This window comes from Mustela nigripes, chromosome X (genome assembly GCF_022355385.1).
Source record: "Mustela nigripes isolate SB6536 chromosome X, MUSNIG.SB6536, whole genome shotgun sequence".
Classification (NCBI taxonomy): domain Eukaryota; kingdom Metazoa; phylum Chordata; class Mammalia; order Carnivora; family Mustelidae; genus Mustela; species Mustela nigripes.
In genome coordinates, this window is record NC_081575.1 from 105,148,147 (window position 1) to 105,168,005 (window position 19,859).

General features: G+C 37.4%; 1 protein-coding gene across 2 annotated transcripts; it reads right to left on the minus strand.

Annotated features, from left to right (window-relative positions):
* Positions 1-1,938: 1,938 nt before the first annotated feature.
* PRDX4 (peroxiredoxin 4) lies at positions 1,939-19,487 on the minus strand. Of its 2 annotated transcripts, XM_059384968.1 has the most exons (8): positions 19,122-19,487; positions 15,407-15,524; positions 12,327-12,443; positions 10,163-10,285; positions 7,811-7,941; positions 6,780-6,814; positions 2,884-2,930; positions 1,939-2,051 (listed from the first exon to the last, which is right to left on the minus strand). In XM_059384968.1, the coding sequence occupies exons 1-8, from the start codon at positions 19,363-19,365 to the stop codon at positions 2,048-2,050; spliced, it is 819 nt and encodes a 272-aa protein (XP_059240951.1). In that variant the 5' UTR covers positions 19,366-19,487; the 3' UTR covers positions 1,939-2,047. The 2 variants fall into 2 exon arrangements, with proteins under 2 accessions (XP_059240951.1, XP_059240950.1); XM_059384967.1 differs by lacking the exon at positions 2,884-2,930 and having other exon boundaries at positions 19,122-19,486.
* Positions 19,488-19,859: the final 372 nt, after the last annotated feature.

Sequence of the window (19,859 nt, forward strand, 5' to 3'; positions counted from 1 at the left end):
GGAGTGTGTGTGTATGTATATGTGTATGTGTATATCTACATAGGTATGTATACATACACACATCTCCCCTGACACGGAGACCTTTGTAGAGCAAGTTACCTCAAATACACATTTCATCAGTCAAATATTAGTAACTCTATTCAAAGACATTTCATTGAAATAGTGTTGTTAGCAAGTTCATGCGTAACAAAATACAAGGATGCGTTCCATGTTATCAGATAGGGGTTTAGGGTATAAAATCATTAAATAATAAAATAGTGGTTAATGTATTTGAAAATAAAATATACAACCTGGAGGTTTACTGAGAGGTGGAAAGTTTAGGATGTAGGATTAGAGATGTCCTTGGACATAGAAGAAATGATGGGAGTAGGGAAGGAGTCCTTGCATGAGTTTCTGGAGACCACAGTCCCTGACAGAGCAGTCTGCCACTGTCATTGTAAAGTTCAGAACACGAGGAAGGCTTAGCTGGGAAAGTGAACAGAAGAGCACATATGTGAGGGAGACTCAGGGAATTATAGATGTCATCTATGTGCCAGTGTCCTGAAAGGCAGTGCCTAGTGTACTTTGTAGAAGCTCGAAGTTCCCTCTTGACGTATTATTGTGAAGATGCAGCCACGGGGGCATGGTCTGTTCTGCTGGCCGGCAGCTACTAAACCGCACTGGCCACCTTTCCTTAAGTACCTGGCAGCTGTCTCTACAGAACGGTCTCTTAACCTTAACGACTATTGACAACTTCTTTGTTGTGGGGACTGCCCCATGCAATGTAATACGTGTAACACCACTCCTGGCCACCAGACACCAGTGGCACCCCCGCAGTTGTGACAACCCAAAATATCTCTAGACATTACCATGTCCCCTGGGGGCAAACTGTTGCCAGCTGAGAGCTCCTGCTCTAGATTATGGTAGGTCATGGTGTTCTGGGAATAGGTCTGGGAATAGGTCTCCTGTAGCTGCATTGCAGTTAGGCCCAGGGCCCACCCTCTCCAGGAGGATACGGGACTCTCCTTTCTAAACACTACTTTTCCTGTCTTCTGTAATTGGCCACCTGAGATCATCTTTAGGATATAATTTTGGACCTGTGGACTTTCAGAGGTAAGTTATTTAAAGGGATAATTTATAAAAGGCACTGAGAAGGAATGTATTTAATGCCATTTTATTCATAGGCTACTTACATTATCCAGTTAATAAGAAAGTGGTGACTCGGGATGTATTTTTATTTTTAGGTTTCCCCCCACCCCCAGTTACTACACTATCAGCACCTGTCTCAATAATCAAATACTAAGCTCCTTGAGGGCAAAAATTTGTCTTTGGCTACTTGATAAATGCCAGGTATTTAGAGGGGATGATCAAAAGTTGCTGAATACTGAATGAAACATTAACAACTGGCTTTTTGGAATGAACCTGAGCATAACATACCTAAATTGAACTGGAGACTAGAACATTATTAAAGGAATGGAATGGAAATTATTAATCAAGAAGATATAGCTTGGGGAGCCTGGGTGACTCAGTTGGCAAAATGTCTGACTCTTGGTTTCGGGTCTGGTCATGATATTGGAGTCATGGGAAGGAGCCCTACATCACACTCCATGCTCAGCACGGAGCCTGCTATCCACCCCCCAACTCCATGCTCTCTAATAATTAGATAAATCTTTTTTAAAAAAATAAAGAACTCCAAGAGTTGCTTTGAGCATTAAATCTAATAATGCAGCTAATCACCTAACACAATGTTTGGCACCTGAGATGTATTACATAAATATTGGTTACTCTTGTTACTAGTTTGATTCAATCTGACATTTCTTACTTTGGGAAGAGAGAAACTTCCTATCTTTTGGCATCAGTGTTTAACTTGAACACTAAATACCTTAGGGAGTTTTATATTCTTTAAGAAATTACTATTTAAAAAAAAAAGAAAAAAGAAATTACTATTGTAACACAGTATGGTACTAAAACGGTGAACTTTATTGAGGACTTTCAAGCATTGAAACCTGAGGAAGTATTTTTCAGTTGAGTTTATCGAAATACTTCAGTTTCCCAGCTGGATCTGGAATTATCTGTTAAAAAAAAAAAGCAAATTATTCATTTTTAGAAATTGTTAGTTTTTTTAAAAGTAAAATTGACATATAATATCTTACTAGTTTCAGGCATATATCATAGTGGTTCAATATTTTTATACATTATGATCCCCATAATAGGTCTAGTTCTCATCTGTCCTCAAAGTTATTACAATATTGACTATATTCCTTATGCTATACTTTCCATCTCTGTGATTGATTTATAACTGGAAGTTTGTACCTCTTAATCCCCTTCATCTATTTTGTACTTTCTCAACCCACCTCCTCTCTGGCAACCACCAGTATTTATATTTAATATTGTTTGATTTTGTTAGTTCATTTGTTTTGTTTTTTAGAGACCACACTTAAGTGAAATCATATAGTATTTGTCCTTCTCTGACTTATTTCACTTAGCATGGTACCCACTAGATCATCCATGTTGTTGCAAATGAAAAGATTTCATTCATTTTTATGGCCGAGTAATATTCCATCATGTTTATACACATTTTCTTTACTCGTTCATCTCTTGGTGGACACTTGGGTTGCTTTCATATCTTGGCTGTTGTAAATAACGCTGCACTGAACACAGGGGTGCACAGATCTCTTCAAATTGATGTTTGCAAATTATTTAAAAGCCAAAGTACATCGGTAGTAGTCTGATGTTGGTTGCCCATCTCTTGACTAAATAAGATAAAGATGATTTTTGTGTGCCAAATTACATCATATATACAGGAAAAACTGGATTTGTCCTACCTACTAATCTCACCTATCCCAAAGGCAAATTTTTTTAATAAATTAACATCTGTATTCAAGCATCCCAAAATTTACTTACAGCTCTTCTCTTGGCCACCAGGCTTTCATGACATCTTCAGGTTTGATCTAATTAAGTCAAACACATTAAGAGAGCATGGCTACAGATGTTAATGTATTTTTAAAGTTATCTGCTGATGAAATGTTGGTATGCCACAATAACCTGAAAGGCAGCAGTGTGTTCAAATTGATTTTTATTTATTTAAAAATAATTGACTTACAATACTGTGTTAGTTTCAGGTGTATATCATAGTGATTCAGTATTTATATACATTATGAAATATCACCACAATAAGTCCAGTCACCATCTGTCACCATACAATATTATCAACTATATTCCTTGCGCTGTACTTCTCATCCCCATAACTTACTCGTTTTGTAACTGGAAAATTATACCTCTTAAATCTCTTCATGTATTTTGTCTATCCCCCTGGTCCCATCCCCTTTGGCAAACAATATTTGGCAATATTGTTCATCTATTTATACCTCTCTGTATCTATGAGTCTATTTGTTTTTTTTTTTAGGATACATATATAAGTGAAATCATACGAGTATTTGTCTTTCTCTGACTTATCTCACTTAGGATGATACCCTCTGGGTCTATCCAGGTTGCTGCAGATGCTAAGATTTAATTCTTTTTATGGCTGAGTAGTAGTCCACTATATATATATCTTCTTTATCCAGTAAATGGATTTTTTTGAGGTCCAGAATGCAACCTTTTCATCTCAAACTACAAAGTAAAAAAATACTAACATATATGGAGTAGTACGTTCAATCACTAGTGAATCAACACTCTGGGGAAAAAAATGCTCCTTCCTTAACAGCCTTAGAACCCTATTAAATTAAAAAAAAATTCCAATATGATTTGAGCTCACATTAACTACATTATTTGACAGTTACAGGTAAAGTACATCTGCCCTATACATAAACAGTATTGTTTATGATAGTTCTCTATGCATCTTCTTCAGAATTTGTCTTCAGCATATAGTAAATATTACATAATTTTTCAGGGGTCACTTCCAGGAGTATTCTGTCTTTGCCAGTTTATAATCTCTCTGCACTGAAATTCAATTTGCAAATACTTATGGACTAATACGGCACTGTGTGCCAGTAGTGTGCTGGGCAGTGGGGGATACAAGAATAACCACACTCAAGTCCGTGTCTTTGAGACTTGTCCAACCCTGTGGGGAAGCCGTGTGTGTACACAAGTTTCCGACACAATGCATAATATGATCCTGTATGACACAGGCTAGGCCTAAACGGAGGCTGAGATGGCATCAAGGAAGGCCTCAGAGTGGAGGTGACATTGAAGTTAGTCTTGAAAGATGAGTAGAATTTAGAGAAAGGGTAAGATATTCCAGGCTAAAAACCCAAGTAAAGGCACAAATGTGTGAAAAAGCAGGACTGACTTTGGGAAGAAGTGAGTCAAGGGATGCGGAGGGAACACAGTGTGTGTGTGTGTGTGTGTGTCAATTGTAGGGAAGATGACCTGGGAGAGATTGGTAGATACAAACAGTGCAAAGGGTTGAAAGCGATGCCAGGGATCTGGCTTTTGTCACTTGACTACTGGAGGGCTGCTAAAAGGTCCTGGCTTGGAGAGTGGCATGCAGTGGAGAGAAGCTGAGGTCAGGGCAACAAATCAGGAGGCCTGTGCAATATACAGGAGAGAAGTGAGGCAGATCTATTTTCAAACTCCTCCAAACTAGCTGCTGCCCTCACCATAGTCACCAAAGACTTCGCATTTCTGTTACTTCACTGTATTCCCATTCTCCATGCCACGTGACACTGGTGTCCCTATTCCCTTCCTCATAGCTCGCTCTATTCCTGCCACATGGGCCCTCTTTTTGTTTCTTGAACATGCTAAGTTGGTTCCTGGCCTTAGGACCCTGCCCTTGCTTTTCTTTCTGCACTGCTCTATGCTTGACTTGTTCCCTCTTCACTCATGTTTCAACTTAAATGTCATCTTAAAAGTCTTTTCTGACCACTTAATCCTTCACCCCAGGCACTATCCCACCAATTCTCATCAACCTGTTTCTAAAACCATTTGCCACAATCTAAAATTAGAATTAGAATGTAACTCTGATGGTAGGGACCTTGGCTGTGGTATTCACTAATAAATACCATCTTCCTATTGTAAGAGTTTGAATAGTTGCCATACAGCAGGTGGTCAAGAAATGTTTGTTGAAAGTATGCCCACAGCAACAGCAGAATTGTGGGCTGGGGGTGGGGGAAATGGGGAGATGCCAGTCGAAGGGTATAAGCCTTCAGTTTTAAGATGAGTAAGTTCTGAGCATATCATGTACAGCACAGTGACTATAGTTAATAATACGGTTTTGTGTACTTGAAATTTGCTAAAAGAGTAGATCTTAAGTGTTCTCACCACACACAAAAGAATGTAACTGTGTGAGGTGATGGATTTGTTAATTAATCTGACTGTGATAATGATTTCACAACAGATCAAATCATCATGCTGTTTAGTTTAAGTATCTTTAATTCTGTTTATCTATTTATACCTCAATAAAGCTGACAACAAGAAAAGGAATGCCCAAACACAGTATGTAATTACATATGTGAATTTTTTTTGGTGGGAGAATTCATGGTTTTTTTAATCAGATTCTCAAAGGGGTTTGTGGCCCCTCTAAAAGTTAATCAAATGGATAGTCAATATGTTTTCTGAAATGTAAAACATTCATCCTCTAATACCTTTGTAGTCACTTTGTACCTCTTGGAAGCTCTGGCTCTTCTTTCAGTACAAGCATGTAATTGATGTGAGGATATTCACCACTCCTTGCTGGTTTTGCTACAGCTCTGGGGGAACATCCCCCGACTTTGAAGACCCATCCAGAAATGCCTTCTAAGGCTTCTCAGGCGATGCCTGCAGCTTCTGATTCCTATTTCTATATGGAAGCCTCACAGTCAATAGCTATAGGCTAACCTAATGATTCATGTGTAAATTTAAAGTACTTAGTGCTTAAAGCACCTTTAATGTCTATCTTCATATCTATCTTTGAGATCTATCAGATCTATGTAGAAGTAAATTAATTTGTACTGTAACCTTAACTCTGATCCACAAAGGCAAAGCTGTTTTGCAAACTCTTCAAAAACTGGTTCAGAACCAGTGAAATGTTACTTTACCCAATCCCCAATCTGAGTTAGGTTACAGAGTGAATTTCTACCTCTCATTGTCTATGATTAATGGTATTTTTTGTTGATTTGCTAAAGAAGAAAGTCTTAGGAATCTGTATTTTTCTTTTATCGTAAGATAATGATTTCTTCCTCCAATGCTCTAATATTTGTCAGTTTCCTAACTACAGTTTGTATAGAACTGTTGATTTTTAGAAGATAAACACATTATTTAAAAAAGGTTCAAGCAAGTTTCTGAATTGTATTTTGGCCAGAGACTACTTCAGGGATTGGCTATAAATTATACAGCTTCCCTAAATGAAAGGATATACCTGTTTCAATCTTCCTTCAAACAATAAAGGAGAGAATCATTTAGCCTCAATGTTAATTAAGCCAGATTTTCTCAAAAGTTTACTACATACAGAAAGGTTTGCTTTAGAGTTTTTTTTTTGGCCCACAACATAGGAAGGAACTCCATACATGATCCCTAAGACTTCTGACTTAATTCTATCAGGTCTCCACTGTTTCTCTCTCTTTTTTTTTTTTGTTAATGGTATCTCTCTCTTCATACTTGGTTTTAAAATTCACAGCATTGTCTGCCAATTACATTTACTCTGCTTTCTCCAGTTTCAGCTACCTTCTCTACGGTGCAAAGAATGCCTGTACTCTTATGATTTCTGTAGTATGTTCACTTCCTTTACAAAATCAAGGTTCTATTACAAAGAAAGATTATTCTAAGGTTGGCAATTTTTTGGCCCCAGCTATCCCGTTGACAGAAAAATCAGTTTGACTTACGGTTTCACTACCAGGTTTCCAACCAGCAGGACAGACTGAAAGGAACAAAATTGGCAAAAAGACAGTTTAAAAACAGATTTCAGTTCTCTTTAGCAACTCTTGGTTTTTCTTTTACCAAAATGAAACTGAAAAGAGCCTATAACAATGAGAACATTTCTAGGCCACTGAACACTTGACTACTGTTCAGTTGCCTGCTTGCACCAAGAATTCCAGTCATGGAGTTCATCAGCAGGCAGCTAACCTATGTCAATGGTTGCCAATTACATTTAGTTACATTTACAATAGAAGAAACCAAGTTGAGTGTCCGCCTAATAAAGTTGGAAGGTTTGGGAATCTGGTGAATTGACAGGTCAGGGCATGGCAAAAACTTCTCCGAGTTTATGTAAACTTCCAGTATAAGCTTATCTTCTGTTTTCTGCAGTACTGTGTACTGATGCCACAGTTTGCTGTCTGTCAAGTAAGAGTTTAAAATTGCTAGGAGAGTGGCGTTTCCCTTTTATTTAGAATGAACCCTTACTCAGGCACTGAGTTATACTTTTGAAAGGAAAATACATGTTCTGTTTTAGCAAAATCTGACCTTTTCCATTTAGCTACTGAAAAAAGTTGGAGTGAAAGGATGAACTGATAGATTACTAGTGTGATAAGGATCACCTTTGAGGGAAAAAGCTAAGTCAAATAATGTACATATGCAAATAAAACCTCCATGACTAAATATTGCCAGATTGGCACATTTTAAGTTTACAGAAACATAATTTCAAAAACCAGAGTAGCAGAAACTTTTCTCTGTGGACTGTGCAAATAATGACTATTTTTGCCTCTTATTCTGTAAGTAGAATATATTAGTGATACTTTGTTAAAAGCACTTTAAGTAATAACTGGATCTGCTAAGAAGATCAGGTAATAATCTGAAAATAATTAGAGGACTTTGGAATCACCCAAATTACTTTTTGACTAAGAACCCAAATTAATCATGCAATCATCTCTCAAATGAAAAAAATCAAAAGGCTAAGATGCTTAGAAGGAAAGGGTACCTTCTCCATGTTTGTCAGTATACTGGAATGCTTGAACCAAACGCAGTGTCTCATCCACTGATCTACCGACAGGAAGGTCATTCAGAGTAATCTGCCTTAGGATTCCTTTGTCATCAATAATGAAGAGACCCCTGTAAAACACAAGAGTGGTACAGATGAAGTCATTTCATCTCAATTAAGACAAACATTAGTTAACCTGCTTGACTGGTGTACACATATGCAAACACACCCTCCCCATACCCACGCTTATCCGCTGTATAATTTGGAAATATCATTGTCAAATGGTAGCTTTAAAATTTGTTTTTGTGTAAGCAATGTACTGTTATATTTCTATTTAAATCTTTATGAGCACTAGGTTTGGGATTTTACTATTCACTATTATTGAAATTATGAATCTACATAGTAAAGTCTTCCTCTGGGTGAAGGAGTGATCTGTCTTCTCACTGGTTGTTTAGAACTCTTTGTATTTCCTTTTCCAGAGGTGGAAAAGGCAAAATTCTTAATACAAGCAAAGTTACCTTTCCCTCTAAATATGTGTATGTGTGATTCACTTTTTTGGCCTAGGGAATAATGGAATAGTTTAATTGAAAAGACCTGCTATTGAGATGGAATGGCATTGCAAGAGTTAAAGCAGACCAGAGAAAAATGAAAATTTCCAAAGGACTTTACCATCTTTATTTCAACCCAATACTTGGTTTGGATTTCAACCCAATACTTGGTTTAGAAAAAGATTTCAGGGACTTGGGCTAATTGCTTGAGTACAAGTATTATACATAATAATGAGATCTATTTTTAATAGAAATACATGCAATTACTTATTACATGAAATTTTGTTTTATAGTCATATTAAACATTGCTAAAATATTCTTGCTTATCTTACAACATATTTTTTAATAAATTTTTTTATATTTTCAATATATTTTTTTAATATCATTTTTAATGATGTCTGAACTAACTAGCGCTCCCTCTCCTTGGACTAGTTCAACTTGGCCAAACTCAGGCAAAACTGTTAACTATTATTCCTATGGGTGTTCTTTCTTGTAGCTACTTTTACAGTAGAAAATGGTTGTTAATGGTGATGAAGTCTGTTCTCAAGTAAGTGAGTCTGTTGTGACAATTTTAACTTACTTTGGTAACACACATCATACCATCACATACCAAACAAAAGCAAATATGCCTTGGGTGCCTGGGTGGCTCAGTTGGTTAAACAGCTGACCTTTGATTTCAGCTCAGGTCATGACCTCGGGGTTACTTGGTTTTACTTGGTTAATGCTCAAATAATTAAAAAGTGTAAAATAGCTTCAGTCTTTATAGTGGCATATTTACTCTTTGGGAATTAACTTAAGTCATAAACTCTATGAAAGGAGAAAAGATGAAAGAGTTAGCAAGTACAAAAAAAAAGAAACTATTGGTAGTGACACCTGATACAATATGAATGAACCTTGAAAACATTATGCTAAGTGAAAAGGTTCATCATAAAAAAGCATATATTGTAGGATTCCATTTAAATGAAATGTCCAGAATAGGCAACCAGAGAGACATGAAGTAGATAAGTTGGTTGCCCAGGGCAGGGGTATGGCGATTGTAGGAAAGGAAGAGTAACTGCTATGGGTATGGGGTTTCTTTTTAGAGTAATAAAAATACTCTAAAACTGATTGTGGTGATGGTTGCACAATTCTCAGGCTATACTAGAACCCACTGAATTGTATGGTTTAAATGAGTAAGTTGTATGTGAATTATATCTCAATAAAGCTGTTATTAAAAAACATAGGATTATAAAATACTGGCACCTTCACATAAAACATTCTAAAAAAGAAACAATTAGCAGTGTAAAGCAAATTGACAATATAATTATAACAAAATTACAATTCTTTTCAGTTAAAGTTTTCCTTTTATCAAAGACTTCTAATGGCACTTCCTTAATTTGTCCCAATCCCCAAGGCACAAGTTTGCTAAATACGAGGATATCTGTATTTAGAAAAACCATTACTGGAGTCATTTTAGAAAAGAGGAAAAAGAAACAGGCAAGGAATTTGGGTACTGGATTCAAGTGTGGGCTCTGCCATTAACTGGTTATATAACTTTGGCTAAATTCATGGAATTCTATGAATCTGTTTATCTGTAAAATGACAGGGTTGGTCAAAGACCTCTAAATAATCTTCCAGCTTTAACAGATTCCAATACTCACTTAATTTCAGTAGAGCACTCACCAATTATTTTAAACAGTATCTACATTTTTGCAAATAGAGCAAATAATTCTTCTTGATCAAACCTTGTATCTTTTAACTCCATTTCAGGGAGGATTACAAATAATATTTGGATTTGTCATAATATAAAACCAGTGGAAGGTACCTAAGGGTATGGCCTGAGTCCTCCAGATAAACACCATAGTCCTTTGAGATTTGATGGGCCAGATCTGAAAGAAGTGGAATCCTTATTGGCCCGAGTCCTCCTTGTCTGCGAGGGGTATTAATCCTGTAACAAACAAAACATTACCACTCAGAAAGAAGTAAACGTATGGATCCAAACAGCACTATTAGTCTCCGTCACACACATATGAATGAACACAAAACACACACTTTCTTTCTCTAACAAAAAACAAGCTAATACATATTTTATTTTTCCCCTTTACTCCAGACTTTTTATATTCATTTCCTTTAAATAAATATGGAGATACTTATCACATTTCTAAAGTATTTACATGCTGTATTTTGCCAACCTCTATTGCTAGACATTTAAACTATTTCCATTTTTCTTTTGCTTTTATCAACACCACTGGAAACATCGATGTATTCTCAACTTTGCATACTTATTTGATTAATTCCTAGAAGAAGAACTGATGGATCAAAGGATATGCACTGTCATAACCTTAGAGTTGTGATCACAAGACAAAGCTTGAGAGATAGAATACAACTGGATGATACTCTAATATTCTGAGACAAAGGAATGCAAAGTCCACTTGAAGCAGGGAAGGAAGTTAGGTATAATCTCAGACACATCGGTCTTCAGATTGAAGCATTTTTACTTGAAACCAGGGAATGTGGGTGTCCTAGTGGGACAGAGCAGCTAGCAAACAAGGAAATACTGCTCTAGATGTCTGCAGCCCCAGTTGTGATATCCAAGTAGAAATCTCTGGTTGATATGTAACCTATCCAGCTCAGATTGTATCTCCCCAAAATTCTTGAGAAGCCAATCCCAAATTATTTGGGAGGATATAACTTTTTCCCTAGTGGATTTATGTTGTAATCCTACAAAGATTTAGAATTACTTATAGAAGCGACGAAGCAAATTAAACTCATTGTTTTCACTTTGTGATTCTAATTTAAAATGTATAATGTGAAATTTTATTTAGTTTGTAAATAATAAGGAAACATTTTTAAAGGACTTAAGGCATGCCATATTTGTCTATTAGATTTGCAAGAATTACTTAAGTTCTTGGAAGTTTTATCTGAAAATTGAGATAGTTAAAGGAAATCAAATAAATATATAACTACATTTAAAAATACTTGAGAAAATTAATTACTTAAGAGAACATAAATTAAATTGTAGATCCTTACCAGTTAAAATTGTTGTTATATATATATCTATATATAATTGTAAGTGGATTAAGTAGTTTTGAATTTGTTATTTTAATGAAATGAATATTAACTTAAAACTAAGATAATTCTAAACCATCTTTATTGTGCATAAAATCTTATGCACAGAATTGTGGAGATGAAAAATTCACATCAACACACACATTTCAGATTTTGAAACATACTGCTCTTCAGAATGATTAACCAACTGTATGTGTGAGAAGACCATTTCTTCAGACCTTTGTCATCACTGGATGAAATTTTTCAATATTTAAAATCTTCGCCAATCAGATAGGGAAAAGATGGCATCTCTTGTCATTTTATTTTATTTTATTTTTTTCTTGTCATTTTAATTTGCAATTCTTGGCAATTATTCAGGTGAAACATCTTTTCATGTTTAATGAGTTTAAAAAACATTCAGAAATTAAGAAAATCAGTGTGTCTTGAAAAATAATTATAAAAGCTATTTTGAGTTTGACTTTTAATACTAGACAACTATGTAACAGAGAAATGGAATTTTAAAGAATTTTTTCCCTTCAGATTAAGGCTACCCAATTTATCATAATGAAGTAATCATACAACTCAGTGGTGTTTGTTATGGCTATTATGTCTTTTGCAGTGAGCTTTTTTCCCAAGTTAGAAATGTCCTATAAAAATCCTTGAGCATTTTTGCCATAACTTCATTGAACTGGTAGCTCTCAGATATATCTATTCCCAACTGTCTGATAACTACATTCTAAAGCACCAGATTGGCTCAGTTGGTAGAGCACACAAGTCTTGATCTCAGGGTGAAGAGTTCAAGCCCCACATTGGGTGTGAAGCCTACTTAAAATAAAACTTAAAAAACCCCTATATTCCTATCACAATGAGAGTTGTTTGCTTATAATCGAAAAGTGAATCCATTCTTTTTCCTATAAATGCTTAAGTGTAAAGATACAGACCAGGCCAAGTGGGTAAACTGTGAATCCACAGAACATGCTACCACTTCAGCATTTATAGATCTGAATTCTTCAATCCTGTCACCAAAGGCGATGATTTCAGTTGGACACACGAAAGTGCTGAAAGTTAAAAAAAAATTTTAGTATTCTCAAAATATGCATATGCTTGAAGTTTCAAATGGCTTAGTTTTTACAAACACCTTTATAACACCTATATAATATGCATATATAAAATGCATATTAAGAACAATTATATATATGAGCATTGTCATGATGTAGCTGTCTAGACGATTTGATCAAATATCATTTAATTAAAAATGTGTATTACAGAGTTCACAATTACATCTCAATAAATGTTTATTTTTATAACTTAATGGATCCGTGGTCAACCAATGTTCCCTTCTCCGTTATATAACAATGCTTTATATTTATATAGTGCTTTACAGCTTCCAAAGGATCTACACAAATTTTCCATCATACCACTCCTTTTTTATATTCCTATACCACCCCTATGAGCTAGATGCACTGATCTTTGTTTCAGAGATAAGAAAATGCTCTTCCATCCTCCTTCCCTTTCTTGATAAGGTCCTCTTCTACCTTGTCTCCCAGTCCTGTTGTCAGAAGGGCGTGTTTAGAGAATATTACCTTAGGGTGGTATTTTCTGAACCATCACAGGGACTTTATGGAATTTTAACAAACGTTTTAAACAAGTGGAGTAAAAAATACAAGAATACTTTATATACAGGAAGGTTAAGACATGAAACATACGTGTACATACACATGCATATCTATGTGTGTTTGTGTTCAGGAGTGATACTAAAAATATTGAACAACCTTAACTCGAAGTTGGCTTTACCTCTGGAGGTTTCTGAAAAGGACCAGGTGGGAGGGGCAACTTGGGGAGGAGGTTGGGAAATTGGCTATTTACTATTTCGTATGGAAGTGTTTCAGGATTTTAATGATCATGGCTGTACTGGTGTTTACAGACTGAATGATACCCTGTATGTATATGTCAGTGTATTGAGTGGCAATAAAAAATGGTTTTGTACTGTGTACAGGTCATGGTCAAGAAAGTCAGAAGAACACAGACTTAGGGGACAAATTCCTCTTGCAGCCCAATACAGGCTTTTTGAAGGTTTCAGTTGTTCAAACGTAGGACTGCCACATGCACGCAGACAGTTCTAAGATTATATCCCTGGAAACCTGGGCTACAATATGTATTTTCAATATTTTTCCAAAGGTAGGAATGGTTGGCCCCTGCGTGCCTTCCAACAAATGCTAGTTAGAGACATATTTATCCAACTTCTTAGTGAAGACAGAAAAAAAGTTCTAGTAGAACACTAAAGGGTGGGCGCCTGGGTGGCTCAGTGGGTTAAAGCCTCTGCCTTCGGCTCAGGTCATAGTCCCAGGGTCCTGGGATCGAGCCCGGATTCAGGCTCTCTGCTCTGCAGGGCGTCTGCTTCCTCCTCTCTCTCTGCCTGCCTCTCTGCCTACTTGTGATCTCTGTCTGTCAAATAAATAAATTAAATCTGTTAAAAAAAAAAAGAAAACTAAAGGGTTACATTTTTGACTTTCACACATGCAGACAGTGGCAAATGCCTCAGAACTCTTCCTTTCTAACCAGGCCCAATCTGGCATCTCAGAGAAACAGAAAGAAGTGATCTTAGCTTCTTGCCCCAGGAGGCCATTGGTGACATCATTCTTTAGATATGTCTTATTCATTATGGAGTTTAAAGTAATAGTGGGAGAAACAGGATATTTGTCTGCTATATTAGACCAATCTCAAAACTCATGTTTAGCATCCTGTATATTTAAAAGATGTTAAAGTTTTGCTTTTATAACAACATGAATTTAGAAGGCCTATCATTTTTTAATATTAAAATTTTCACTTCTTGTTTCTATTAGAAAGTAAGTTATATCATACATTTCAGCTTGTCAGGCCACAGTACAAGTGGATTAGAAAGAAGGAAGTTCTTGCTAGTTTAAAAGATTATGTATTATCCACATTTATGAACTGGTTTACTCTCAGTGAACTAATTTTTCTGAGAATTTTTCCTATTTGGATTAGAGTAGGGGTGAGCAAACTTCAGTCCACAGGCCAAATCCAGCCTATCTTATTTTTTGTAAGTAAACTTTCAATAGAAAACAATACTCATTCATTTGTGTATAGTCTCTGGCTGTTTTTGTGCTACAGTGGCAAAGCTGAATAGTTGCAAGAGATCACAAGGCAAAAAAATATTTACTATGTGGCCCCGTATAGAAAAAGTTTGCTCACCTCTGGCCCAGAGACAATCTATAGAGATAAGCTTAAGTATACTCTTCTGTAAGTTTAAGGTTTTATTTACACAGTTCTAGGACAGTCCTAATGGAAAAAAGACCTTAATATACAGTGGCAAAATAGAAGAAAGTTCTCTTTTTTATAGCCAAAAAATATATTCAAATAGAAAAAAGAAAAAGTCAGGATAAGTCTCTTTTTGTTATCTTTTCAAATTCCATGGAATTTGAAGAACACTCCAGATAAAACTATATCCTCGATAAAACTAAAGCTGCAAGAGTATTTGAGTCAACTTTTTATCTGAAGTGCTATCTGAGTTAAAGAGAAAATTCCCCCCAACAAGCATAATTTATATAAATAGGCATTATTTCTTAAGCATATGCAGTATTTTCAGGAAAATGTTCAAACCACAGAAAAGCAATAGATGCAGCAAATAATAAAAGTGTAAAGAGCTAATTTTCTAGTTAAGAGAGAGAAATAGATTTGTGGCCTAAGTCTTGCTATTAAGTGCTATCTAAAATATCCATTTTCTTGCCTTAGCAGGTATAGCTTTATAGCTTAATATAATTGTAGCCTTCCTTTCTTTGATGATGACATTACAAAACAATTATGTAGATTTAAGTATAAGGCATTGGGGACAATGCCTTTTGGTTCTGAAATATATGGTAGATGTTACCTTCTTGAAAAAATTTGTATCAGCTTGTCTTTTTGGAACCAAGAACTAAATAAAATAATTTGTACTTGATGTTCTTGAATAATGATTGATAATGACTGCCGACGTTTTAGGACCTGTACATGTATTACTCACAAATCAAGTGGGTAGAAGAAAAAAACCAGGTATTTCCCACGATAATCAGTCAACTTGAGCTCCTTGAATTCTCCATTTATCACAGCTGTTCCTTCCCAATAAGGTGCTGGCTTGGAAACTAAGAAAGAGAAACATATGATGTTCTACAACACTGAGAAAATTGGATGACAGAAAGACATCTTCAGGAAATCACTAAAAATTAAGGATTCTACACCTTTGCATCTCTTCAGCAATCTGGTGAAGCTTATGGACTTTTTCTATGGATAGTGTTACTGAATGCATAAAACAAAATATATAGAAATACAAAGGGAGCCAAGTATATTAAAATGTAATTATCAAAGTAATAGAAAAAAACCTGGTGATAATAGTAATACTTTTGCCCTTTTATTAACACTTTCAGACTTCAAGATCTATGAAGTGCCTGGGTTACTAAGTTGAGCAGCTGATTATTTTTGGCTGAGGTCATGATCTCTGGGCTTGAGGGTGTGAGACGGAGCCCTGGGTGAAGCCCCACTCACTTCTCTCATGCTTCTTCCCGAGTGCAGAGTCTGCTTGTCCCTCTCCCTCTGACCCTCCAGGCAAGCACAGGAGTGCGTGCGTGCTCTCTCCGTCTTTCTCAAATAAATAAAAGCTTTAAAACTGCAAGATCTGGCAGTGGTCTAGTAACTGTCTATGACAGTGATGAGTGTAAATTTTATTGCAGGATACCTGCAATTACGTGGCATAAAAATATCTGCGATTCTCTTGGCAATATGTATAAGCAAGTACTGCTGAAGCTAGTGTGATTTGTTGCTGATGTTCATAATGGAAGGAAATTCTAAATTTCAGTTGTAGATTAGTGAAAATAGATTTTGTTTTTCTATGCATGCTCACAGACCCCTCTACATTCTATCCCTGCACTAAATCCTACTGGATACTTCACTATAGCCCCTCCAAGTTAATGAACTTCCTACAGTTCAAATAATTACGATTTTCCTCTTTCTAATGACAGTCTTTTAGATGTACTCATTTAAATATTTGTCCAGTTTCCCACATTCACACAGAAGACCTGCTCAAGGAGTAGGAAATCTGCAAATGTCAGGTGAGAAGTTTAAAATCCCAGACCATGGGATTATTTTCCCGAGGGCTCTGAAAGAGGAGACCCCCTTGAACAGGTTTCAAGTGACCTGATGGAAACTGAATGGTTCATGCTACTCTCTTGTATGGGCATGCTGTAATTCTAGCCAACATGCTTTCATCATAATGTAGCTTGATCTTCTGTTAACACATTCAGCACTTAACTTTCAGAGTCTACATATATTGAAGCCAACACCCAATTCCAAATTTAAGGTTCCTAGAAAGTAAGGTTTACAACAGCTAGCATTTTTGACCACTGTGAGAATAAAGACAAAGTTAAGATGAATTTTTCTGTGAAGCTAATATATAACACATGATTATGTATCTTGAGCCAGCAGCCTCCCTCTTATAAATATTCTGATCTAATTAGGTAAAGGCCATGAGGGAGAATTGGACAGAGGGGAACTGAACTATATATGCTTTGTATACATTACTGAAAATGCTACTCAAGTGTGAGGTTATAATTGTAATGATCTGTTAAAATGGCACTCCTTAGTGATTTTAGCATATAGGAAATACCAACTCTGAAAAATAATTTTTTTCTGAAAATTGTGATTTTGGAAATTTGGGGTTTTTGACTTAAGAACTGCAGTGTTCTAATAGTTTTTTTGATGGCGTCTTTAGGGTTTTCTATATATAGATTTATGTTACCTGCAAATACTGGAAGTGTTATTCAACGAAAAAAACCTCATCAATTATATGGTTAAAAAGACTGCAATTACTTTACTAAGATCTATAAATGGAATTCCCAAAGCAACCCCTTGCATCTGTTAAAAAATAACAACTGTCCCAAATATAAATAGCAGAGTTAACAAAGATTCTGGCAAATGCAGAGCAATAAAGAAGAATGTTTAAATCCCTTCTTCCCATATCTGCCCCTCCCATCAATTTAACTACTGTTAACATTTTCATGTCTTTTCCTTTCATTCTTTCTTAAACACACAAATTTGGATCATGTTGCACCCATTTTTAAAAAGGGAACAGTAATGAGAACTGAGTAATATATGGAACTGTTAAATCGCTGTATTGTATGCCTGAAACTAATGCAACACTGTTTGTTAACTACACTGGAATTAAAGCTGAAAAAAAAGGCGGGGTGGGGGGGAGAGTAAATCATGAACAGTTATTCATGTTACTAAAATTTGTTTAAAATTTAATGGCTCTGTAATATTCCATTTTATGAATAAAAAAGTCCTCATATCTTTAATTCTAGATAAGCCTACATGTGACACAGAAATGCAACAGATATCTAAACTTTGAAAAGGTTTGCTGGTAAAGGGAAATTTATTATTACTATTTTTTTGCTTCCATGAGCAGACTTGGATGGAATTTGTTTCTTATGGGATATTTATGTCATGCCAGTAAATACTTAACTGGCTGCCATATTTCAAAATATCTTCCCAAGCCAAAGAAAAGCAACAGGACTTGGAAATACTATGATTTTAAAAGTGCAAGACTGGATCTTTAAAAACAAAAATCCAAGAGTAACTTCCAGTTAACTTTCAGTAGGAAAGAACTGCCAATGTGTAAGGAGGCAAAACAGTTTTTCTCATTTATCACTCCCATTCCATCCTAAGTTATAACAACATCCTGTTTAACACTGGGGATTCGTAATTGTGAGGTATTACTTTTGTTACTAAATACACACAGGGAACATGCTGTAATTGAACCAAATATGTATCTACAGAATGCCAAATGATCCATAGGAAAAGCTGATTATTTAAAAGTAAGCAAAGTGGTAATGGTTATCCTTTGGCCCCTGGCCACTTCTTTTTGGCCAATCTTAACATCCAGATGCAGGAGGCCACAACTTTCTCAGTATCTAGTCCGACGTGTCCTTCCTGAAAGTGGCCATTAGCTGTGTACACTGGACAGAAATGCAAATAACCAAAGGCCAATTTGGCAGGAATCAAATTTGCCACAAGGTTTATCATCAACCCAAATGCATTACTTCCAACCTCGCCCCGTCCCCCACACTTTCTTACAAAGAACCTCGCAAGTACACCCTGTAAGAAGTTCTTCATTTTTGAGAAAAACAAAGAATACCCATTAACTATACAGATTTTGGGGAAGGTGGCTTCTAATAGTCTTTATCAGAAGCAACAACAAAAGAAAAAAAAATGAATGGTTTGCCCTCCGGAGCATTTTGGTTAGCCACTTTCCTGTTTAATTCAATTTTCTGTGAAACATTATTCAACTTTTTCAATGTATTCTTCCCTGTAATAGTACTTGAAAATAGAGGCGATGTGCTGCAGGTACTTTTTGATATCTGAGGAAGTGTTTCAGTTTGCACAACATCCTGATGCTTACAAATTCGGGGCCGGGGCCACCCTCTTACCCTCATCTGCGGTTTTGCGGTAACCACTACTTCTTCCAAAATCGGATTCGTGGAACCCATCCTTTTCTTCACAGCTGGAACCCCTCTCTATCTCCCTACCCCCACCCCCAGGCAGGCCGGGCCAAGGGCCTAAGGCCACCCATAGGGTGCCGCCCAAGCCAGGCCCCCAGGTACTACCAGGGTACACGTGTCTCCCGCCCTCTCCACCTCCCGCCTCCCTTTGCCAGCCCCCACCCTCCCTCTTGGTAGGGCACCACCTACTCTTGGCTTTGCTGAGGTGCAGGGAGTGGTCGCCGACTGAAACCCGGGACGCCTCCCCTGGGTACACTTGTCCACCCGCGTAGAAGTGGCACTCCTCTTCGCGGGTTCGGGGCCTCTCTTCTGCCTCCCAGCCTCGCTGAGCTCCGGCGGGCAGCAAGAAGAGCAGCAGCGGCAGCAGCAGCAGCCTTCGGCTCCGGCCACAGGCCGGAGTCGTCGTGGCTAGCGGCTGCAGCGGCGCCTCCATGACCACGCGACTGCAAACACACGGCCCTTGTCGCGAGCGCGACTTCTCCCGCCGTCAGGGAGCTACAACCGCGCGCCCGACGCCCGCGTGAGCCTGGGCGCGGCCTCGCGAGACCTACTCCGCCCCCACCCCGCCCCGGCCCCCGCCTTGTTCCCTGCTCCACCCTCCTCCCCCTTTCCCCGCCACGTGGGCTCCAGCCCCGCCTGCTCGCCCGCAGCCGGACTTTGCGCCTGCGCCCTGGGCGGACCAGGGCCGCGGAGTTTAGCCCAACTCTGGGAGCGGAAGCTGCTCAGTGGCTTTGCGCGAGTGGTCAGAAGCGTCCCCACCCGCGGTAGTTTGAGGTATCCTTCCACGCCTATCTCTTCCACAAAGCCTCACCACCGCACGTCACCCCCGAAGTGAAACTGACTTAGCTGCCTCTGAGTGGCTTGAATTTTTGTACTTCTCTCGGTTTTTCCTCAAAGCGGCATGTGTGAAAAGTGCCAGGACTACTT

Excerpts from the sequence above, each read along its gene's own strand:
- PRDX4 (XM_059384968.1), bottom strand. The coding sequence starts at position 19,365 with ATGGAGGCGCCGCTGCAGCCGCTAGCCACGACGACTCCGGCCTGTGGC. Across the intron at positions 7,942-10,162 it reads GACTCAGGCCATACCCTTAG|GGGTCTCTTCATTATTGATG; the intron begins GTACCTTCCACT and ends TGTGTTTTACAG. Across the intron at positions 2,931-6,779 it reads GGAAACCTGGTAGTGAAACC|ATCAAACCTGAAGATGTCAT; the intron begins GTAAGTCAAACT and ends TGACTTAATTAG.